The following is an 18,145-nucleotide window of genomic DNA, read 5'->3' on the forward strand; positions in this document are numbered from 1 at the left end:
TCTATTTGACACAATTGGCTAGAAAGCCTCAACGATTAAGGAAGATCAGTCTCCCCATCACTAAAAACTAGGCCGTCAAAAGAAGGCCTTGTGAAGTATCTATTTTCTTAAAGAACACATTTTCAATGGCAACACAGTCACTTAACATCTTACAGAATAAAAGCCACGGGACTGAATACAAAACTTGTAACGTCAGGAGAGTGATGGGTGTGGAGTCAGGCGCAGAGAGCAGGGGCCTGTTGCACAAAACTAGGATAAGGGATTAAGCCAGGATATCTTGGTGATCCTGGCTCAATTGATCCGTAATCCGGTTGCACTAAAGATGGATAGGGGGCAGGAGGATATGTTATGGTATAAATTACCATGGAGATTTATTCTGTGGAGCTAGCCTGCTCCAGACCAGGCTAAATTCCAGGATCTATTTAATCTCATCCCTAATGTCAGTCAGCAGTCACCACAAATGGAAACCAATAGTTATTTCACTGCTCACTATACATTGTTATCACATATAACTAGACCCACTGTCATTATTTAAACGTTTGTGATCATTAATTTCAATGATTTTGGATAAAAAATGATTTTTAGATGTTGCTATCATTAGATAATTTACAGTTTCCCATAGACTATATATAAAATGATAGAATATTAGGGCCACAGAGGGAAAAAAAGACAAGTCATAATATTGTAACCAGTTGTTTTAAAGGAGGACAGTTGTTAAAATGACAGATGCGGGGCATTTCGTGAAATTGTACTTCAGTATGGTTTCATAAACAAAGACATGCTGATGTGCCAGAATATTAAGTATCACATTGTCATAAGTATCAAAACTGTAAAAACAATATGTAGCTTTTCTGCAGAATGAACCAGCCTCATAAATTTATGACTTTATCCTTTTTCTTCAGTGTGGCCCTAGTACTCTGTCATATAAACAAATACACATTCCATATGAATATAAAAACACAATGTGTAACATTGTTCCTTTATTGAATAAGGACAAAACAAAGCAGGTAAACCATCAGCTCCTTTCGAAACTGAAGTCACAGTGACTCTACAAGATGGAAAGCACAGAATCCAAGCATATTATACAAAATGATACATACACATTCAAAGGTCTGTATATAACACACCCTGCATGTCTGCACACTAAAATAAATGCAGGACAAATCCATACACATCAACTGAACAGACAAATGAATGGATGCAGTAGCCTCCTGCAGCCTTGTATTACACACAGTATACCGCACAAACATCATAAGAGGCCAAATTCGTAAAAAACGAACCCAAAAAAACCCAAATTCCTCTGCCACCGCAGGACATATTTAACCAAAATTGAAAGCACACATACTAACTAAAATAATTCAACACATATTGGTCCCTCAGCAGCCGACCACTGTCGTCATCAGGGAAGATTGCCGGATTGTCCCAGTCCATGGCTGGTGGCACTCTGGGGGCCCTCTCCTTCCTCAGGCAGGCCACATTGTGGAGGACAGCACAAGCCACAGTAATATCACATGCCCTAACAGGGCTGACCCTTAATTTGTGAAGGCAGTGAAAGCGTGCCTTCAGGAGGCCAAAGGTCATTTCAACTCTGGCCCTGGTCCTGGCATGGGCATGGTTGTAGGCCTGCTGTGCTTCCTGGGGGTCTGTGAAAGGTGTCAGGAGAAAAGGCTGGCAGCCATACCCCCTGTCTCCCAGCAACACACCAGAGAATTCACCTGTCAACACAAAATCTCATCATTACTACCTCATAAACACAGTGATATTCTTGACACAGCCATGATGGTTATAAATAGGGGTTGTGTGGCTTACCTTGTGATAGGCACTGATAGATTTCAGAGGCCCGAAAGATTCTGGAGTCATGGACTGAGCCAGGCCATTTTGCCACAACATTGCTGATCACACAGTCAGCATTGCAGACCATCTGAAATCATAAGATGAGGAATATTACACCAATCAATGCACATCACTGGCAATGCAGAGTGTTCGTCAATGGACAATATCAAAAAGTTATGTTCACCTGAACATTAATGCTGTGAAAGGATTTCCTATTCACAAAATCGGCCTCATGGGCACCTGAGGGGGCTTTTATCCTTATGTGTGTGCAGTCCACTGCACCAATGACATTGGGGAAACCTGTCACACAAAGTAATGAGTATCTTACTATGTGTTAACAGTTGTCCTGTAATTTGTAGATCCTCTTACCTGCAATCCTATAGAACTCCTCTTTGATGTCACAGAGTCTTCTGTGGCCAGGGAAGGAGATGAAGACATCTGCTAATGCTTTGATAGCCAGACACACACTCCTTATTGTGCGGCAAATTGTGGCCTTGTTCAGCTGTTCTGCATCCCCCACTGAGTACAGGAAGGCTCCACTAGCAAAAAAGCGCAAGGCCACACAAACCATTTGCTCCACACTCAGTGCATGGCTCCGTGCAGTGCGGTGCTTAATCCTGGGACCCAGTAGTCTGCATAGATACCTGATGCCATCTGCAGAAAACCTGTATCTTTCATATAGATGGTCGTCAGGGAAGGCCAGTGGGTCCAACCGGTCCCTGAAGACCCTTTCTCGCCTGAAGGCTCTCCTCAGCACAAGTGCTTCTTCATCCACCACATCTCGCACAAATGGGCATGCCATTGTCAGAGCAGAAAGGAACACACAATTTTGGGCCTTCATATAGGCTAGTGGCCACACCTGGTGCTGGGGGGGTGGGCAAAAGAGGGCGATGCCTTATAACGATGACTTGGTTGTACTGATTGCTGGGAAAATAAAAAAAACCTTAGAAAGATGCCACCGTCCTGTGTGCTCACAATAAGAGCTCATATGTCATGGCTCACTTGACTTTACGAGAATATACCTAATTTTTATTTTGAGCTGTGTCATCTTCTTGGAGCTGGGGGAGGAAATACAAATAATGATTAATACATTTGTGTTACAGTTAGCATACAGTGTACATTGAAGGCATATCTCACCTCCCTCTCAAGTTTTTTTATTTCAAGGTCCAGTTTCCTAATTGTCCTCTTATTTCGGACTCCAGTGCAAGATTTTCCATCTTTTTCTTCTTGTACTGAATGTCTATGTCTGCCAGTTCTATTTGGCGCCGGAGGTGGTTGCCATACAACTTTCTGATAGCTTGTGAGCTCTGTGAACACAATACAATTAGCGCAGCTGGAATTTGGCAGGATGTGGTGTCCTTTTATTAATACGCACTATGTTGCCAGGCTGGTTTTCCCACTGTATAGCATCTGGGTCCTGTAAAAGAAATTAGATTTTTTGATTTTGATGAGGACTCCTCACCATTGTAGAGTAAATAGTACTTTCACAGTCTTACCATGATACCTCATGCCTTCTGGAATCCAGAGAGATGGTCTCCTCCTCATCATCATCGTCTCCATCATGTGCTGTTGCTGCTGCACTGGGGCCTTCACCCTATCACATTTAATCAGATTCATATTGAAGCTAGTAGACAAGACATGCCAGGCCTACAGTATGCCTTTGATGGAGTACTCACTGGATCAGCATCGTCTGGTGCTTGTGCTGGTGGCTCTAACAGGAACACAGTGCTGCCAGACACTGCAAGGCAATAGGTAAACCAAAGTCAGACAGTCCAAATTGATTCAATATGAATGTGGTTGTATCCCATGTAGAGATGGAAGGACATACCTTGAATGAAGCGGGTGGCATCTTGGGAGGAACCTATGCTCGTCTCTTCCCCCCCAGGGATCCCCTCTAAGACGGGCCTGCCTTTATTTAGCTCCAAGGCCATGTCCTCTGCTGGGGTAAGGTCAGCCTTTGGTGACCCACCACCCGTGCCTTGTCTGTGGGTATTCTTTTTCACTGCTAAAACAGTACAGACAATGTGTGAGCAGGCACCTTCTGGGTACAATATATGCTTGTGCTTTGTTAAATATTAGTCAGGGACCATACCATTCTGCAGAATGTTCTTGTATTTGATTTTGACTTGCTGCCATGTCCGTTTTGGCCCGTTCATGTTTAATCTACACACACACACATTTAATGGAGTCACACTGCAAAAAATTACTTGGTATTTTTGTCTTGTTTTCAGTAAAAATATCAACAAAAAAAAACTTAAATAAAGATGTATTTTCTTGATTTGCTAAATGACCTAGCAAAATAAGTATAGTTTAGACAAAAATATAAACTTTAAGTAAATGTGTGCTTAAAACAAGCAAATAAAAAAATCTGTCAATATAATAAAAATTCTCTTGAAATAAGTTTACTTTTTCCATAAACACTTAATTTTAGAAAAGTTCGTTTCACTGGCAGATTTTTTTGCTTATTTTCCTAGGTAATTTTGCTCAAGAAAATATTCAAGATGTTTTTTAGATATTTTTTTTTTACTGAAAACAAGACAAAAATACTAAGTAAGAAAGACATTTTTGCAGTGCAGTGAGCAACCGACCTTGGGTCCTTTGAAAGGCGCTATATAAATTAAAGTGATTATTATTATAGCTCATCTATTTATTCAATTAAATTGTATTTATATAGCACTTTTCACAATTGTTTCATTCTGTCAAAGCAGCTTTACATTAATGAAAGCAGGAGAAACACAAAAAAACGGTGGACAACATAAGAAGCAGAGTACAACGGCTAAGATTAAACCGTACTGAGCGTAGTAACGTTAAATAATAACGTAAGGCTTTAATAATAATTTATCATAGCTTTATACAGTGTGATGGACTTACTTTACACAATTTCACTCATATCTGCAGTGCATTTCAATTAAAAATTTAACCGTTTCATAATTACAGTACAACTGCGTTTTTTTGGAGATGTGAATTAAATATTTGAATTGTAATTGTGATGTTTCAGCGGAGCGGTGAGTGTGTAATTGTGCACTACTTACGCATTCAGGCGGTCTGCAATACTTTGCCACGCTTTTTCTCTTTGCTTTATCACTGTGGCGGTGTTGCCTTTCTTCTTAATTATATATTTTACCTCCTCGTATGCCTCCATGAGGATTTGTGCTTCCGACGGGGAAAAGTACGCGGCTCTAGTTGCCATGGTAAATCAGTTAATCTGTGATCTGTGGCGGGGTCTATTTGAGTGAGCCGTGAGCGCGCACCTATCCAGGATTGGTTTCACCTGGCTTAATGAATCCGTGTCTGCTCATCCTGGCTTGGTCTTTGTGCAACCAATTAAGCCTGGACTCACATGTTTTGGCTTCATTGAGCTCAGCTGAGTCATTTATCCCGGATGTCTTAATTCTACTTTTGTGCAACAGGCCCCTGTTCTATTCACTACTTACATAAATACCATTGGTCAATCTGTTAAAAATGTGCAATTTAATCTATATACAGATGATAGTATTACGTACGCTATTGCCCCGACTGTTGATCTAGCTGTGTCAAAACTACAGTAAGATTTTATAGCTATGCAGCATTCCCTTGCTGATTTAAAACTTGCAATTAATACAGGCAAAATGAAATACATGTTGTTTTTAAACCCTCGCAAGAATGTTTCAGATGAACTACATGTTCACTCATTAGATGACACTCCAATCGAACGAGTTCCCACGTATAAATACTTAGGCATTTGGATTGATATGGATTTGACGTTTAAAAAACATATAGATGAACTGGTTAAGAAGCTAAGATTTAAAGTTGGCTTTTTCTACAGAAACAGATTGTGCATTTCTCTAAGCAGTAGGAAGCAGATTATTCAGTCAACCTTTTCGTCTGTTCTTGATATGGTGATATTATTTATTATAGAGCACCTGCTACTACTCTTAAACCTTTGGATGCTATCTACCATAGTGACCTATGTTTTGTTACAGTTGACAGTTTTGATACTCATCACTGTGTCAGAAGGTTGGCTGGACTTCGCTAAAGACCCGTAGTAAATCTCTACATCACTCAATTTTTGTTTACAAGGCCCTACTTCATAAACTTAACTCTTCTGTTTCCTAGAATCTCCACCGAGCTAGGTAAATCTGCTTTTAGTTTGATGGCACCGTAATGCTGGAAGAAAATTCTAAATACATTTCATCTTAAAGTTCTGGTGCCATTTGGGCAATTTAGAGTATTAATTGGGGACTTATTTGTGTAAGAATGTAAACTGTTTTTCTGGGTGACTTGTGATGTTTTCAGATGACTGTGTTTGTGTGCGTGTGTATATATGTACAGCACCAGTCAAAAGTTTGGACACGCCTACTCATTCAAAGGTTTTTCTTTATTTTGACTATTTTCTACATTGTAGAATGATAGTGAAGACATCACAACTGTGAAATAACACATATAATCATGTAGTAGCCAAAAAATATATTTTATATTTTAGATTCTTCAAAGTAGCCACCCTTTGCCTTGATGACAGCTTTGCACACGCTTGACATTCTCTCAACTAGATTTACCTGGAATGCTTTTTTTTAAACCTGGAATGCTTTTTCTTGAAGGAGTTCCCACATATACTGAGCACTTGTTGGCTGCTTCTCCTTCTTGGTCAAATAGCCCTTACACAGCTTGGAGGTGTGTTGGGTCATTATCATGTTGAAGAAAAAAAAAATATCCCACAAAGCGCAAACCAGATGGGATGGCGTATCACTGCAGAATGCGGTGGTAGCCATGCTGGTTAAGTGTGCCTTGAATTCTAAATAAATCACTGACCGTGTCACCAGCAAAGCACCCCCACAACATCACACCTCCTCATCCATGCGTCACGGTGGGAACCAGACATGCGGAGATCATCCGTTCACCTACTCTGCGTCTCACAAAGACACTGCGGTTGGAACCAAAATCTCACATTTGGACCAAAGGACAGATTTGCAGTAACTCAGACATAAAAGCCTGATTCACGCAGTCTCCTCTGAACAGTTTCTGTTGAGATGTGTCTGTTACTTGAAATCTGTGAAGCATTTATTTGGGCTGCAATATGAGGTGGAGTTAACTCTAATGAACTTATTCTCTGCCCCAGAGGTAACTCTGGGTCTTCCTTTCCTGCGGCGGTCCTCATGAGAGCCAGTTTCATCATAGCGCTTGATGTTTTTTTGTGACTGCACTTGAAGAAGTTCTTGACATTTTCCACTTTGACTGACCTTCATGTCTTAAAGTAATGTTGGACTGTCATTTCTCTTTGCTTATTTGAGCTGTTCTTGCCATAATATGGACTTAGTCTTTTACCAAACAGGGCTATCTTCTGTATACCACCCCTATCTTGTCACAACACAACTCATTGGCTCAAATGCATTAAGAAGGAAAGAAATTCCACAAATTAACTTTTAACAAGGCAAACCTGTTAATTGAAAGGTCACTACCTCATGAAGCTGGTTGAGAGAATACCAATAGTGTTCAAAGCTGTCATCAAGGCAAAGGGTGTCAAATATAATCTCAAATATAAATGGTATTTTGATTTGTTCAAATCTTTTTTGGTTATTACATGATTCCATATGTTATTTCATAGTTTTGATGTCTTCACTATTATTCTACAATGTAGAAAATAGTAAAAATGAAGAAAAACCCTTGAATTAGTAGGTGTGTCCAAACTTGACTGGTACTGTATATATATATAGTTTGGGTATAATGTGTATATTTATTTAGGTTGTATATACAGTACAAGGCACATTTGTAAAAGAGACATCGGTCTCAATATGTCTTGTTAAAATAAAGGTTAAATAAAGCATTTAAATACATCCCAGACACCCTGAGAGGGATGTAATTGCAGACCTCAATTACGGGCGTTTTCTCATATTGGGCGTTTCTTGATATCAAGTGATACCCATTGATGCTAACCCTATTCCAACTGTAGCATTGTAGCAAAGCCTAACCCTAACCTTTTTCCTAACCTTAATCTCAGTCTCCTAACCTGCTAATTCACTTTACCTACACGTTAGTTATCCTAACCTGCAACGTAAACAAATCATCTGCGCTTTATATTTTTATTTTTTCCCTCACTCAACGTTTTTCATTCAACTTTTTCCCCCCGGACACTTTATCTGGACATGGTTCTACACGACCCCCACCAGCCGAAGTTTAGAAGTAACATTAACATGATGCCTTCAAATTGCAGTCGCTGTACTCATAATATACAGGAGAACGATCGCCTTATGGTGAGGATAGCCGTGCTGCAAGCCCAGCTTCAGACACAATCTCAATATTTAGGTAAGGGCAATTTAAGAGTAGGAAAGAATGAAACAGTCTGTGCCACCAGTAAGTACAGATAGTAGTATAAATCCACTCGCACAGTCTCAGCAGGCGGACAATTTTCTCATGGCTTCTGGAAGGAAATGATGTAGGAATACTCAACCGGTGTCGCTCATTCAGCCGACAGAAACTTTCAACCGGTTCTTGACGCTACCCATCCCTTAAGCGGGATAATTGTCATCAGCAACCGCTGAATAGCATAGCGCCCCAGTCAAATAATATTACAAAAAATATGCATATTCATGAAATCACAAGTGCAATATCGCAAAACACAGCTTAGCCTTTTGTTAATCGACCTGTCGTCTCAGATTTTGAAATGATGCTTTACAGCCAAAGCAATCCAAGCGTTTGTGTAAGTTTATCGATCCCATGACAAAACATTAAGTACACTTAGCATCAGGTAGCATGGTCACGAAAATCAGAAAAGCAATCAAATTAATAGTTTACCTTTGATGTTTTCACTCACGAGACTCCCAGTTACACAACAAATGTTCCTTTTGTTCCATAAAGATTATTTTTATATCCAAAATACCTCTGTTTGTTTGGCGCATTATGTTCAGAAATCCACAGGAAAGAGCGGTCACGACAACGCAGACAAATTCCAAATAATATCCGTAATGTCCACAGAAACATGTCAAATGATTTTTATAATCAATCCTCAGGTTGTTTTTAAAATATATAATCGATAATATATCAACTGCAACAGTCTTGTTCAGTAGGAGAGGGAAAGGAAATGGCTGTCCGAACTCTGTTGTGCGAGCAAAACTCATGTGACCACCTGACGCGATGTTATCTTTCTGGCTAATTTTTTCAAAATAAAAGCCTGAAACTATGTCTGAAGACTGTTGACACCTTGAGGAAGTGATAGGAAAAGGAATCTGGTTGATATCCCTTTAAATGGAGCAATGGGAGGCTATGGAACATGGAGTTTTCAAAATAGAAGCCACTTCCTGGTTAGATTTTTCTCAGGGTTTCGCCTGCAATATCAGTGCTGTTATACTCACAGACAATATTTTGACAGTTTTGGATGCTTTAGAGTGTTTTCTATCCTAATCCGTCAATTATAGGCATATTCTAGCATCTGGTCCTGAGAAATAGGCCGTTTACTTTGGGAACGTTATTTTTCCAAACATAAAAAATAGTGCCCCCTAGCTTCAAGAGGTTTTAAAGCAACGAGTCGGAGTCAGAGGCCGAGCCTTCTCTGGTCTCTCCTCCACCCGGTACGGGGTCTCAGACATCGAAGTCTCCCACCATTAGCTCTGATAAATTGAAAATCCTGGTCATTAGCGACTCCATTACCCGCAGTATTAGACTTAAAAAGAATCATCCAGCGATCATACACTGTTTACCAGGGGGCAGGGCTACCGTCGTTAAGGCTAATCTGAAGATGGTGCTAGCTAAGGCTAACATTGGCAAGTGTAGAGAGTATAGGGATATTGTTATCCACGTCGGCACCAATGATGTTAGGATGAAACAGTCAGAGGTCACCAAGCGCAACATAGCTTCAGGATGCAGGCCTCCTTATTGTCCCAAGAAGCAAACAGCAGGGCTTTCTCCTATAGAGCTCAATTTTTATGGAATAGTCTGCCTATCCATGTGAGAGACGCAGACTCGGTCTCAACCTTTAAGTCTTTATTGAAGACTCATCTCTTCAGTAGGTCCTATGATTGAGTCTAGTCTGGCCCAGGGGTGTGAAGGTGAACGGAAAGGCACTGGAGTGATGAATCACCCTTGCTGTCTCTGCCTGGCCGGCTCCCCTTTATCCACTGGGATTCTCTGCTTCTGATCCTATTATGGGGGCTGAGTCACTGGCTTACTGGTGCTCTTCCATGCCGTCCCTAGGAGGGGTGCGTCACTTGAGTGGGCTGAGTCACTGACGTGATCTTCTTGTCCGGGTTGGCGCCCCCCTCGGGTTTGTGCCGTGGGGGACATCTTCGTGGGCTAAACTCAGCCTTGTCTCAGGGTAGTAAAGTTGGTGGTTTGAAGATATCCCTCTAGTGGTGTGGGGGCTGTGCTTTGGCAAAGTGGGTGGGGTTATATCCTGCCTGGTTGGCCCTGTCCGGGGGTATCGTCGGACGGGGCCACAGTGTCTCCTGACCCCTCCTGTCTCAGCCTCCATTATTTATGCTGCAATAGTTTGTGACGGGGGGCTAGGGTCAGGTTGTTATATCTGGAGTACTTCTCCTGTCTTATACGGTGTCCTGTGTGAATTTAAGTATGCTCCTTCTAACTGTCTCTCTCTCTTTCCTTCTTTTCTCTCTTCTCTCGGAGGACCTGAGCCCTAGGACCATGCCTCAGGACTACCTGGCCTGATGACTCCTTGCTGTCCCCAGTCCACCCCAGTCCACCTGCTGCTGTTCTGCCTGCGGCTATGGAACCCTGACCTGTTCACGTGGTACCTTGGCCCGGACCTGCTGTTTTTGACTCTCTATCTCTCTGCCGCACCTGCTGTCTCTAACTCTGAATGATCAGCTATGAAAAGCCAACTGACATTTACTCCTGAGGTGCTGACCTGTTGCACCCTCTACAACCACTGTGATTATTATTATTTGACCCTGCTGGTCATCTATGAACGCTTGAACATCTTGGCCATGTACTGTTCTGGTCTCCACCGGCACAACCAGAAGAGGCCTGGCCACCCCTCAGAGCCTGGTTCCTCTCTAGGGAGCTCTAGGGAGTTTTTCCTAGCCACCGTGCTTCTACATTGCTGTTTGGGGTTTTAGACTGGGTTTCTGTATAGCACTTTGTGACATCGGCTGATGCAAAAGGGGCTTTATAAATACATTTGATTGATTGATTGTTTGTGTTGAGAAACCATCCGTCTCATAACCTCAGATCTTAACAATGGCTGTCAGGGAACACCCACATCAAGAAATCCCCCAAATTGCAGTCTGCAATTACACCATATTCGACACCCTAGGTCCACTCCAATCACTCTTCATCAACTACTTCTCAGCTTTCAATACCATAGTGCCCTCCAAGCTTGTCACCAAGCGCTGGATGCTGGGACTGAACACCTCCCTCTGCAACTGGATCCGGGATGTACTTGACTTCCTGGACTTCAGGTGGTGAGTATAGGCAACAACAACTCTGCCATGCTGACTCTCAACACAGGGGTGTGTGCTTAGCCCCCCACCACGTACTCCCTGTTTTCCCACGACTCTGTTGCCACGCACGCAGTGGAGAGGGTCAAGAGCGTCAAGTTCCTCGGTGACCACATCACTGAGGACTTTAACATGGTCCTCTCAAACCAGCACAGTCGTGAACAAGGCACGGCAGCACCTCTTCTCTCTCAGAAGGCTGAAACGATTTGGCATGGCCCCTCAGATGTACCATCGAGAGCACCCTGGCTGGTTGTATCATTGTCTGGTATGGCTACTGCACCGCCCTCGACCAGAAGGCCCTACAGAGGGTGGTGCGGACGGCCCAGCACATCACTCGGGGCAAGCTCCCATCCATCCAGGACATACAGTTGAAGTTGGAAGTTTACATACACCTTAGCCAAATACATTTCAACTCAGTTTTTCACAATTCCTGACATTTAATCCTAGTAAATATTCCATGTTTTAGGTCAGTTAGGATCACCACTTTATTTTAAGAATGTGAAATGTCAGAATAATAGTTGAGAGAATTATATTTGTTCAGCTTTCATACTTCTTTCATCACATTCCCAGTGGGTCAGAAGTTTACATACACTCAATTAGTATTCCTAGCATTGCCTTTAAATTGTTTAACTTGGGTCACACATTTTGGGTAGCCTTTCACAAGCTTCCCACAATAAGTTGGGTGAATTTTAGCCCATTCCTTTGTAGGCCTCCTTGCTTGCACACGCCTTTTCAGTTCTGCCCACAAATGTTCTAGGATTGAGGTCAGGGCGTTGTGATGGCCACTCCAATACCTTGACTTGTTGTCCTTAAGCCATTTTGCCACGACTTTGGAAGTATGCTTGGGGTCATTGTCCATTTGGAAGACCCATTTGCGACCAAGCCTTAACTTTCTGACTTATGTCTTGCGATGTTGCTACAATATTTCCACTTAATTTTCCATCCTCATGATGCCAGCTATTTTGTGAAGTGCACCAGTCCCTCCTGCAAAGCACGGTTGGGATGGTGTTCTTTGGCTTGCAAGCATCCCCCTTTTTCCTCCAAACATAGCGATGGTCATTATGGCCAAACAGTTCAATTTTTGTTTCCTCAGACCAGAGGACATTTCTCCAAAAGTACGATCTTTATTCCCATGTGCAGTTGCAAACCGTAGTCTGTCTTTTTTATGGCGATTTTGGAGCAGTGGCTTCTTCCTTGCTGAGTGGCCATTCAGGTTATTTCGATATAGGACTCGTTTTACTGTGGATATTCCCCGAGCATTTTCACAAGGTCCTTTGCTGTTGTTCTGGGATTGATTTGCACTTCTCGCACCAAAGTACGTTCATGTCTAGGAGACAGAACGCGTCTCCTTCCTGAGCGGTATGACGGCTGCGTGGTCCCATGGTGTTTATACTTGCGTACTATTGTTTGTACAGATGAACGTGGTACCTTCAGGCGTTTGGAAATTGCTCCCAAGGATAAACCAGATTTGTGGAGGTCTACAAAACAAATTCTGAGGTCTTGGCTGATTTCTTTTGATTTTACCATGATGTCAAGCAAAGAGGCCCTGAGTTTGAAGGTAGGCCTTGAAATACATTAACAGGTACACCTCCGATTGACTCTAATTATGTTAATTAGCCTATCAGAAGCTTCTAAAGACATGACATCATTTTCTTGAATTTTCCAAGATGTTTAAAGGAACAGTCAACTTAGTGTATGTAAACTTCTAACCCACTGGAATTGTGATACAGTGAATTATAAGTGAAATAATCTGTCTGTAAACAATCGTTGGATAAATGACTTGCACAAAGTAGATGTCCTAATCGACTTGCCAAAACTATAGTTTGTTAACAAGAAATTTGTGGAGTGGTTGAAAAACAATTTTTAATGACTCCAACCTAAGTGTATGTAAACTTCCGACTTCAAGTGTACATGCCAGGCGGTGTCTGAGATAAAGGCCCCAAAAACGGACAAAGACTCCAGACACCTGAGACATGGACTGTTCTGCATGCTCCCACCGGCAGACGATACTGGTGCATCAAGGCTCAGATCAACAGTCTCCTAAACAGCTTCTATCCCCTGGCCATAAGATTGTTAAATGGACATTGAGTAAGGAACTGTCACTGACCTGTATATACTTGCTTTCTTCAACCTATATGGTACATTTTGTGTGTTTAAAAAAAAAAAAAAATGTTTTTTTTCTCTTTTCTATTATTATCACTATCACTGCATTATTGGGAAAGAGCTAACGAGGTAAGAATTCCACTGTACTGTTTTACGTCTGTTGTATCCTGTGCACGCGGCAAATAAACTTTGAAACTTGAAACTACAGCATCGCTCTCAAGAACCTTATTAGGTTCTAACTTGCACCTCTATTTTTAAGAGTTTAAAGTCAATCTCCAGGCTTCTCCTCGCACAACAAATGTTTGGTAACGCACCATTACTCTTAACCAGATCCTGCACAGTCCTCTCCAAAGAGATCACACAGGGGTCAGGGGTCATGATGTCATTCCCCAATGCTCTCCTGGGACACCGGAGTCAATGCTCTCTTGGGAGACTAAAATGACCACTGGGACAGGAACACATCAGAACCCAGCCCGCAGCATCAGTCTCAAAACGCCCCAAGGTAAAAGGTTCAAAGGTTTGATCAAGTACAAGGTCACACTCAGACCTCCACAGGCACATGAATGATTTCACAAAGGTTTCAGGATTCACATTTTCATCTAAATCTCAGTTAGCTCAGTATGGATAACTGTAGAAACTATTTGTCCCACTGAGTAGAGAAACAGTAGGTGAGACGATTACAGCCTTTCTTACTTTTGGGTACTGCATTAGACCCTCTGAATCACGCTGCCAGATTATACTGAGGTTCACTGTATTTTTTCACCACAAAAATGTTGGCATGAATAAAAAAAGATCTAACAGAAGATCTCTGTTGTGCGTGTTGTTTTACCTTGTTACAATAACAGCAGCATCCACTATTTATTTATTTTACTACTATGCATCAATATGATCTGCCATTATGCATTTACAGTTCTCTCTGCAGTGATGTTCTATTGCCCCCCTGAGAGTGTAACTCATGATGGCTCTGAACAAACTTTATTTGACTCTATGTAAACTGGAAACCACACATCCTGAGGCTGCATTCATTGTAGCTGGGGATTTTAATAAGGCTAATCTGAAAACAAGACTCCCTAAATTGTATCAGCATATCGATTGCGCAACCAGCTGACCACGACTCAATTTTGTTGCTCCCTGCCTACAGACAGAAGCTAAAACAAGAAGCCCCAGCGCTCAGGTCTGTACGCTGGTCCGACCAATCTGATTCCACGCTCCAAGACTGCTTCCATCACGTGGACTGGGATATGTTCCGCATTGCGTCCAACAACAATACGCTGATTCTGTGAGCGAGTTCAATAGAAAGTGCATTGAAGATGTCATTCCCATAGCAACACTTAAAACATTCCTAAACCAGAAACCATGGATTGATGGCAGCATTCGAGTGAAACTGAAAGCATGAACCACTGCTTTTAACCAGTGCAAGGTGACCGGAAATACAAACGGTGTAGCTATTCCCTCTGCAAGGCAATCAAACAAGCTAAGCTTCAGTATAGAGACAAAGTAGAGTCCCAATTCAACGGCTCAAACACAAGAGGAATGTGGCAGGGTCTACAGTCAATCACGGATTACAAAAAGAAAACCAGCCACGTCACGGACCAGGATGTCTTGCTCCCAGGCAGACTAAATAACTTTTTTGCCCGCTTTGAGGACAATACAGTGCCTCTGACTACCAAAACATGCTGACACTCCTTCACTGCAGCTGACGTGAGTAAAACATTCAAACATGTTAACCCTCGCAAGTCAGGGATGGCATCCCCAGCCGCGCCCTCAGAGCATGCGCAGACTTGCTGGCTGGTGTGTTTACGGACATATTCAATCAATCCTTATCCCAGTCTGCTGTTCCCACATGCTTCAAGAGGGCCACCATTGTTCCTGTTCCCAAGAAAGCTAAAGTAACTGAGCTAAACAACTACTGCCCCGTAGCACTCACTTCCGTCAGCATGAAGTGCTTTGAGAGACTAGTCAAGGACCGTATCACCTCCACCCTACCTGACACCCTAGACCCACTCCAATTTGCTTACCGCCCAAATAGGTCCACAGACGATGCAATCTCAACCACACTGCCCTAACCCATCTGGACAAGAGCAATACCTATGTGAGAATGCTGTTCATCGACTACAGCTCCGCATTTAACACCATAGTACCCTCCAAACTCGTCATCAAGCTCGAGATCCTGGGTCTCGACCCCGCCCTGTGCAACTGTGTACTGGACTTCCTGACGGGCCGTCCCCAGTTGGTGAGGGTAGGTAACAACATCTGGACCCCACTACTCCTCAACACTGGGGCCCCACAAGGGTGCATTCTGAGCCCTCTCCTGTACTCCCTGTTCACCCACTACTGAGTGGCCATGCACGCCTCCAACTCAATCATCAAGTTTGCGGGCGACACTACAGTGGTAGGCTTGATTACCAACAACGACGAGACGGCCTACAGGGAGGATGTGAGGGCCCTCGGAGTGTGGTGTCAGGAAAATAACCTCACACTCAACGTCAACAAAACAAAGGAGATGATTGTGGACTTCAGGAAACAGCAGAGGGAGCACCCCCTATCCACATTGATGGGGCAGTAGTGGAGAGGGTAGTAAGTTTTAAGTTCCTCGGCGTACACTTCACAGAAAAACTGAATTGGTCCACCCACACAGACAGCATCGTGAAGAAGGCGCAGCAGCGCCTCTTCAACCTCAGGAGGCTGAATAAATTTGGCTTGTCACCAAAAGCACTCACGAACTTCTACAGATGCACAATCGAGAGCATCCTGTCGGGCTGTATCACCGCCTGGTACGGCAACTGCTCCGCCCACAACCATAAGGCTCTCCAGAGGGTAGTGAGGTCTGCACAAAGCATCACCGGGGGCAAACTCAAGGACACCTACACCACCATATGTCACAGGAAAGCCATAAAGATCATCAAGGACAACAACCACCCGAGCCACTGCTTGTTCACCCTGCTATCATCCAGAAGGCGAGGTCAGTACAGGTGCATCAAAGCAGGGACCGAGAGGCTGAAAAACAGCTTCTATCTCAAGGCCATCAGACTGTTAAACAGCCACCACTAACATTGAGTGGCTGCTGCCAATACACTCACTAAACTCCAGCCACTTTAATAATGGGAATTGATGGAAATTTATGTAAAATATATCACTAGCCACTTTAAACAATGCTACTTAATATAATGTTTACATACCCTACATTACTCATCTCATATGTATATGAATATACTGTACTCTATATAATCTACTGCATCTTTATGTAATACATGTATCACTAGCCACTTTAAACTATGCCACTTTGTTTACATACCCTACAAAACTCATCTCAAATGTGTTACGGTTTTCATGTGGTGAAGGAGAGTCGGACCAAACTGCAGCGTGTATATTGCGATCCATGTTTAATAAACAACGTAGACACGAAAAAACACAAACACTACAAAACAATAAACGTAACGAAAACCGAAACAGCCTATACTTTGTGTAAACTAACACAGAACAAGGACATCTGGACACTAAGGACAATCACCCACAACACAACTAAAGAATATGGCTGCCTAAATATGGTTCCCAATCAGAGACAACGATAAACACCTGACTCTGATTGAGAACCACTCCAGACAGCCATAGACTCTGCTAGATCACCCCACTAGCTACAATCCCACTATATACCAAAAGGAGTAAAGGGAACAGAGTTGAGGAGTGAAGGGAAAACAGAGTTGAGGAGTAAAGGGAAAACAGAGTTGAAGAGTAAAGGGAAAACAGAGTTGAGGAGGGAAAGGGAAAAGAGAGTTGAGGAGGGAAGGGGAAGAGAGTTGAGGAGTAACGGGAAAACAGAGTTGAGGAGTAAAGGGAAAACAGAGTTGAGGAGTAAAGGGAAAACAGAGTTGAGGAGTAAAGGGAAAACAGAGTTGAGGAGTAAAGGGAAAACAGAGTTGAGGAGTAAAGGGAAAACAGAGTTGAGGAGTAAAGGGAACAGAGTTTAGGAGGGAAGGGAAAACAGAGTTGAGGAGTAAAGGGAACAGAGTTTAGGAGTAAAGGGAAAACAGAGTTGAAGAGTAAAGGGAAAACAGAGTTGAGGAGGGAAAGGGAAAAGAGTTTAGGAGGGAAGGGGAAGAGAGTTGAGGAGTAAAGGGAAAACAGAGTTGAGGAGTAAAGGGAAAACAGAGTTGAGGAGGGAAAGGGAAGAGAGTTTAGGAGGGAAGGGGAAGAGAGTTGAGGAGTAAAGGGAAAACAGAGTTGAGGAGTAAAGGGAAAACAGAGTTGAGGAGTAAAGGGAACAGAGTTTAGGAGGGAAGGGAAAACAGAGTTGAGGAGTAAAGGGAAAAGAGAGTTGAGGAGGGAAGGGGAAGAGAGTTGAGGAGTAAAGGGAAAACAGAGTTGAGGTGTAAAGGGAAAACAGAGTTGAGGAGTAAAGGGAACAGAGTTTAGGAGGGAAGGGAAAACAGAGTGGATCAAAGGTGTAAAGGGAAAACATGCTGAGGAGTAAAGGGAAAAGAGAGTTGAGGAGGGAAGGGGAAGAGAGTTGAGGAGTAAAGGGAAAACAGAGTTGAGGAGTAAAGGGAAAACAGAGTTGAGGAGGGAAAAGAGAGTTGAGGAGGGAAGGGGAAGAGAGTTGAGGAGTAAAGGGAAAAGAGAGTTGAGGAGGGAAGGGGAAGAGAGTTGAGGAGTAAAGGGAAAACAGAGTTGAGGAGGGAAGGGGAAAAGAGAGTTGAGGAGGGAAGGGGAAGAGAGTTGAGGAGTAAAGGGAAAACAGAGTTGAGGAGTAAAGGGAAAACAGAGTTGAGGAGGGAAAGGGAACA

The 18,145-nt window shown here is 42.8% G+C and overlaps 1 protein-coding gene across 9 annotated transcripts; it reads right to left on the bottom strand.

Moving 5' to 3' along the window:
* Nucleotides 1–1,226: 1,226 nt before the first annotated feature.
* On the bottom strand, nucleotides 1,227–5,239 carry LOC127908270 (putative nuclease HARBI1). Of its 9 annotated transcripts, none has more exons than XM_052465989.1 (9): nucleotides 4,866–5,166; nucleotides 3,662–3,838; nucleotides 3,510–3,571; nucleotides 3,338–3,427; nucleotides 3,209–3,250; nucleotides 2,203–3,140; nucleotides 2,018–2,133; nucleotides 1,810–1,921; nucleotides 1,227–1,715 (listed from the first exon to the last, which is right to left on the bottom strand). In XM_052465989.1, the coding sequence occupies exons 6-9, from the start codon at nucleotides 2,672–2,674 to the stop codon at nucleotides 1,345–1,347; spliced, it is 1,071 nt and encodes a 356-aa protein (XP_052321949.1). In that variant the 5' UTR covers nucleotides 2,675–3,140; nucleotides 3,209–3,250; nucleotides 3,338–3,427; nucleotides 3,510–3,571; nucleotides 3,662–3,838; nucleotides 4,866–5,166; the 3' UTR covers nucleotides 1,227–1,344. The 9 variants fall into 9 exon arrangements, 8 of the variants coding, with proteins under 8 accessions (XP_052321949.1, XP_052321948.1, XP_052321947.1 ...); XM_052465988.1 differs by having other exon boundaries at nucleotides 3,330–3,427; XM_052465987.1 differs by having other exon boundaries at nucleotides 2,203–2,757; nucleotides 2,856–2,891; nucleotides 2,971–3,427.
* Nucleotides 5,240–18,145: the final 12,906 nt, after the last annotated feature.

Source organism: Oncorhynchus keta, chromosome 17 (assembly GCF_023373465.1).
Source record: "Oncorhynchus keta strain PuntledgeMale-10-30-2019 chromosome 17, Oket_V2, whole genome shotgun sequence".
NCBI classification, from domain to species: domain Eukaryota; kingdom Metazoa; phylum Chordata; class Actinopteri; order Salmoniformes; family Salmonidae; genus Oncorhynchus; species Oncorhynchus keta.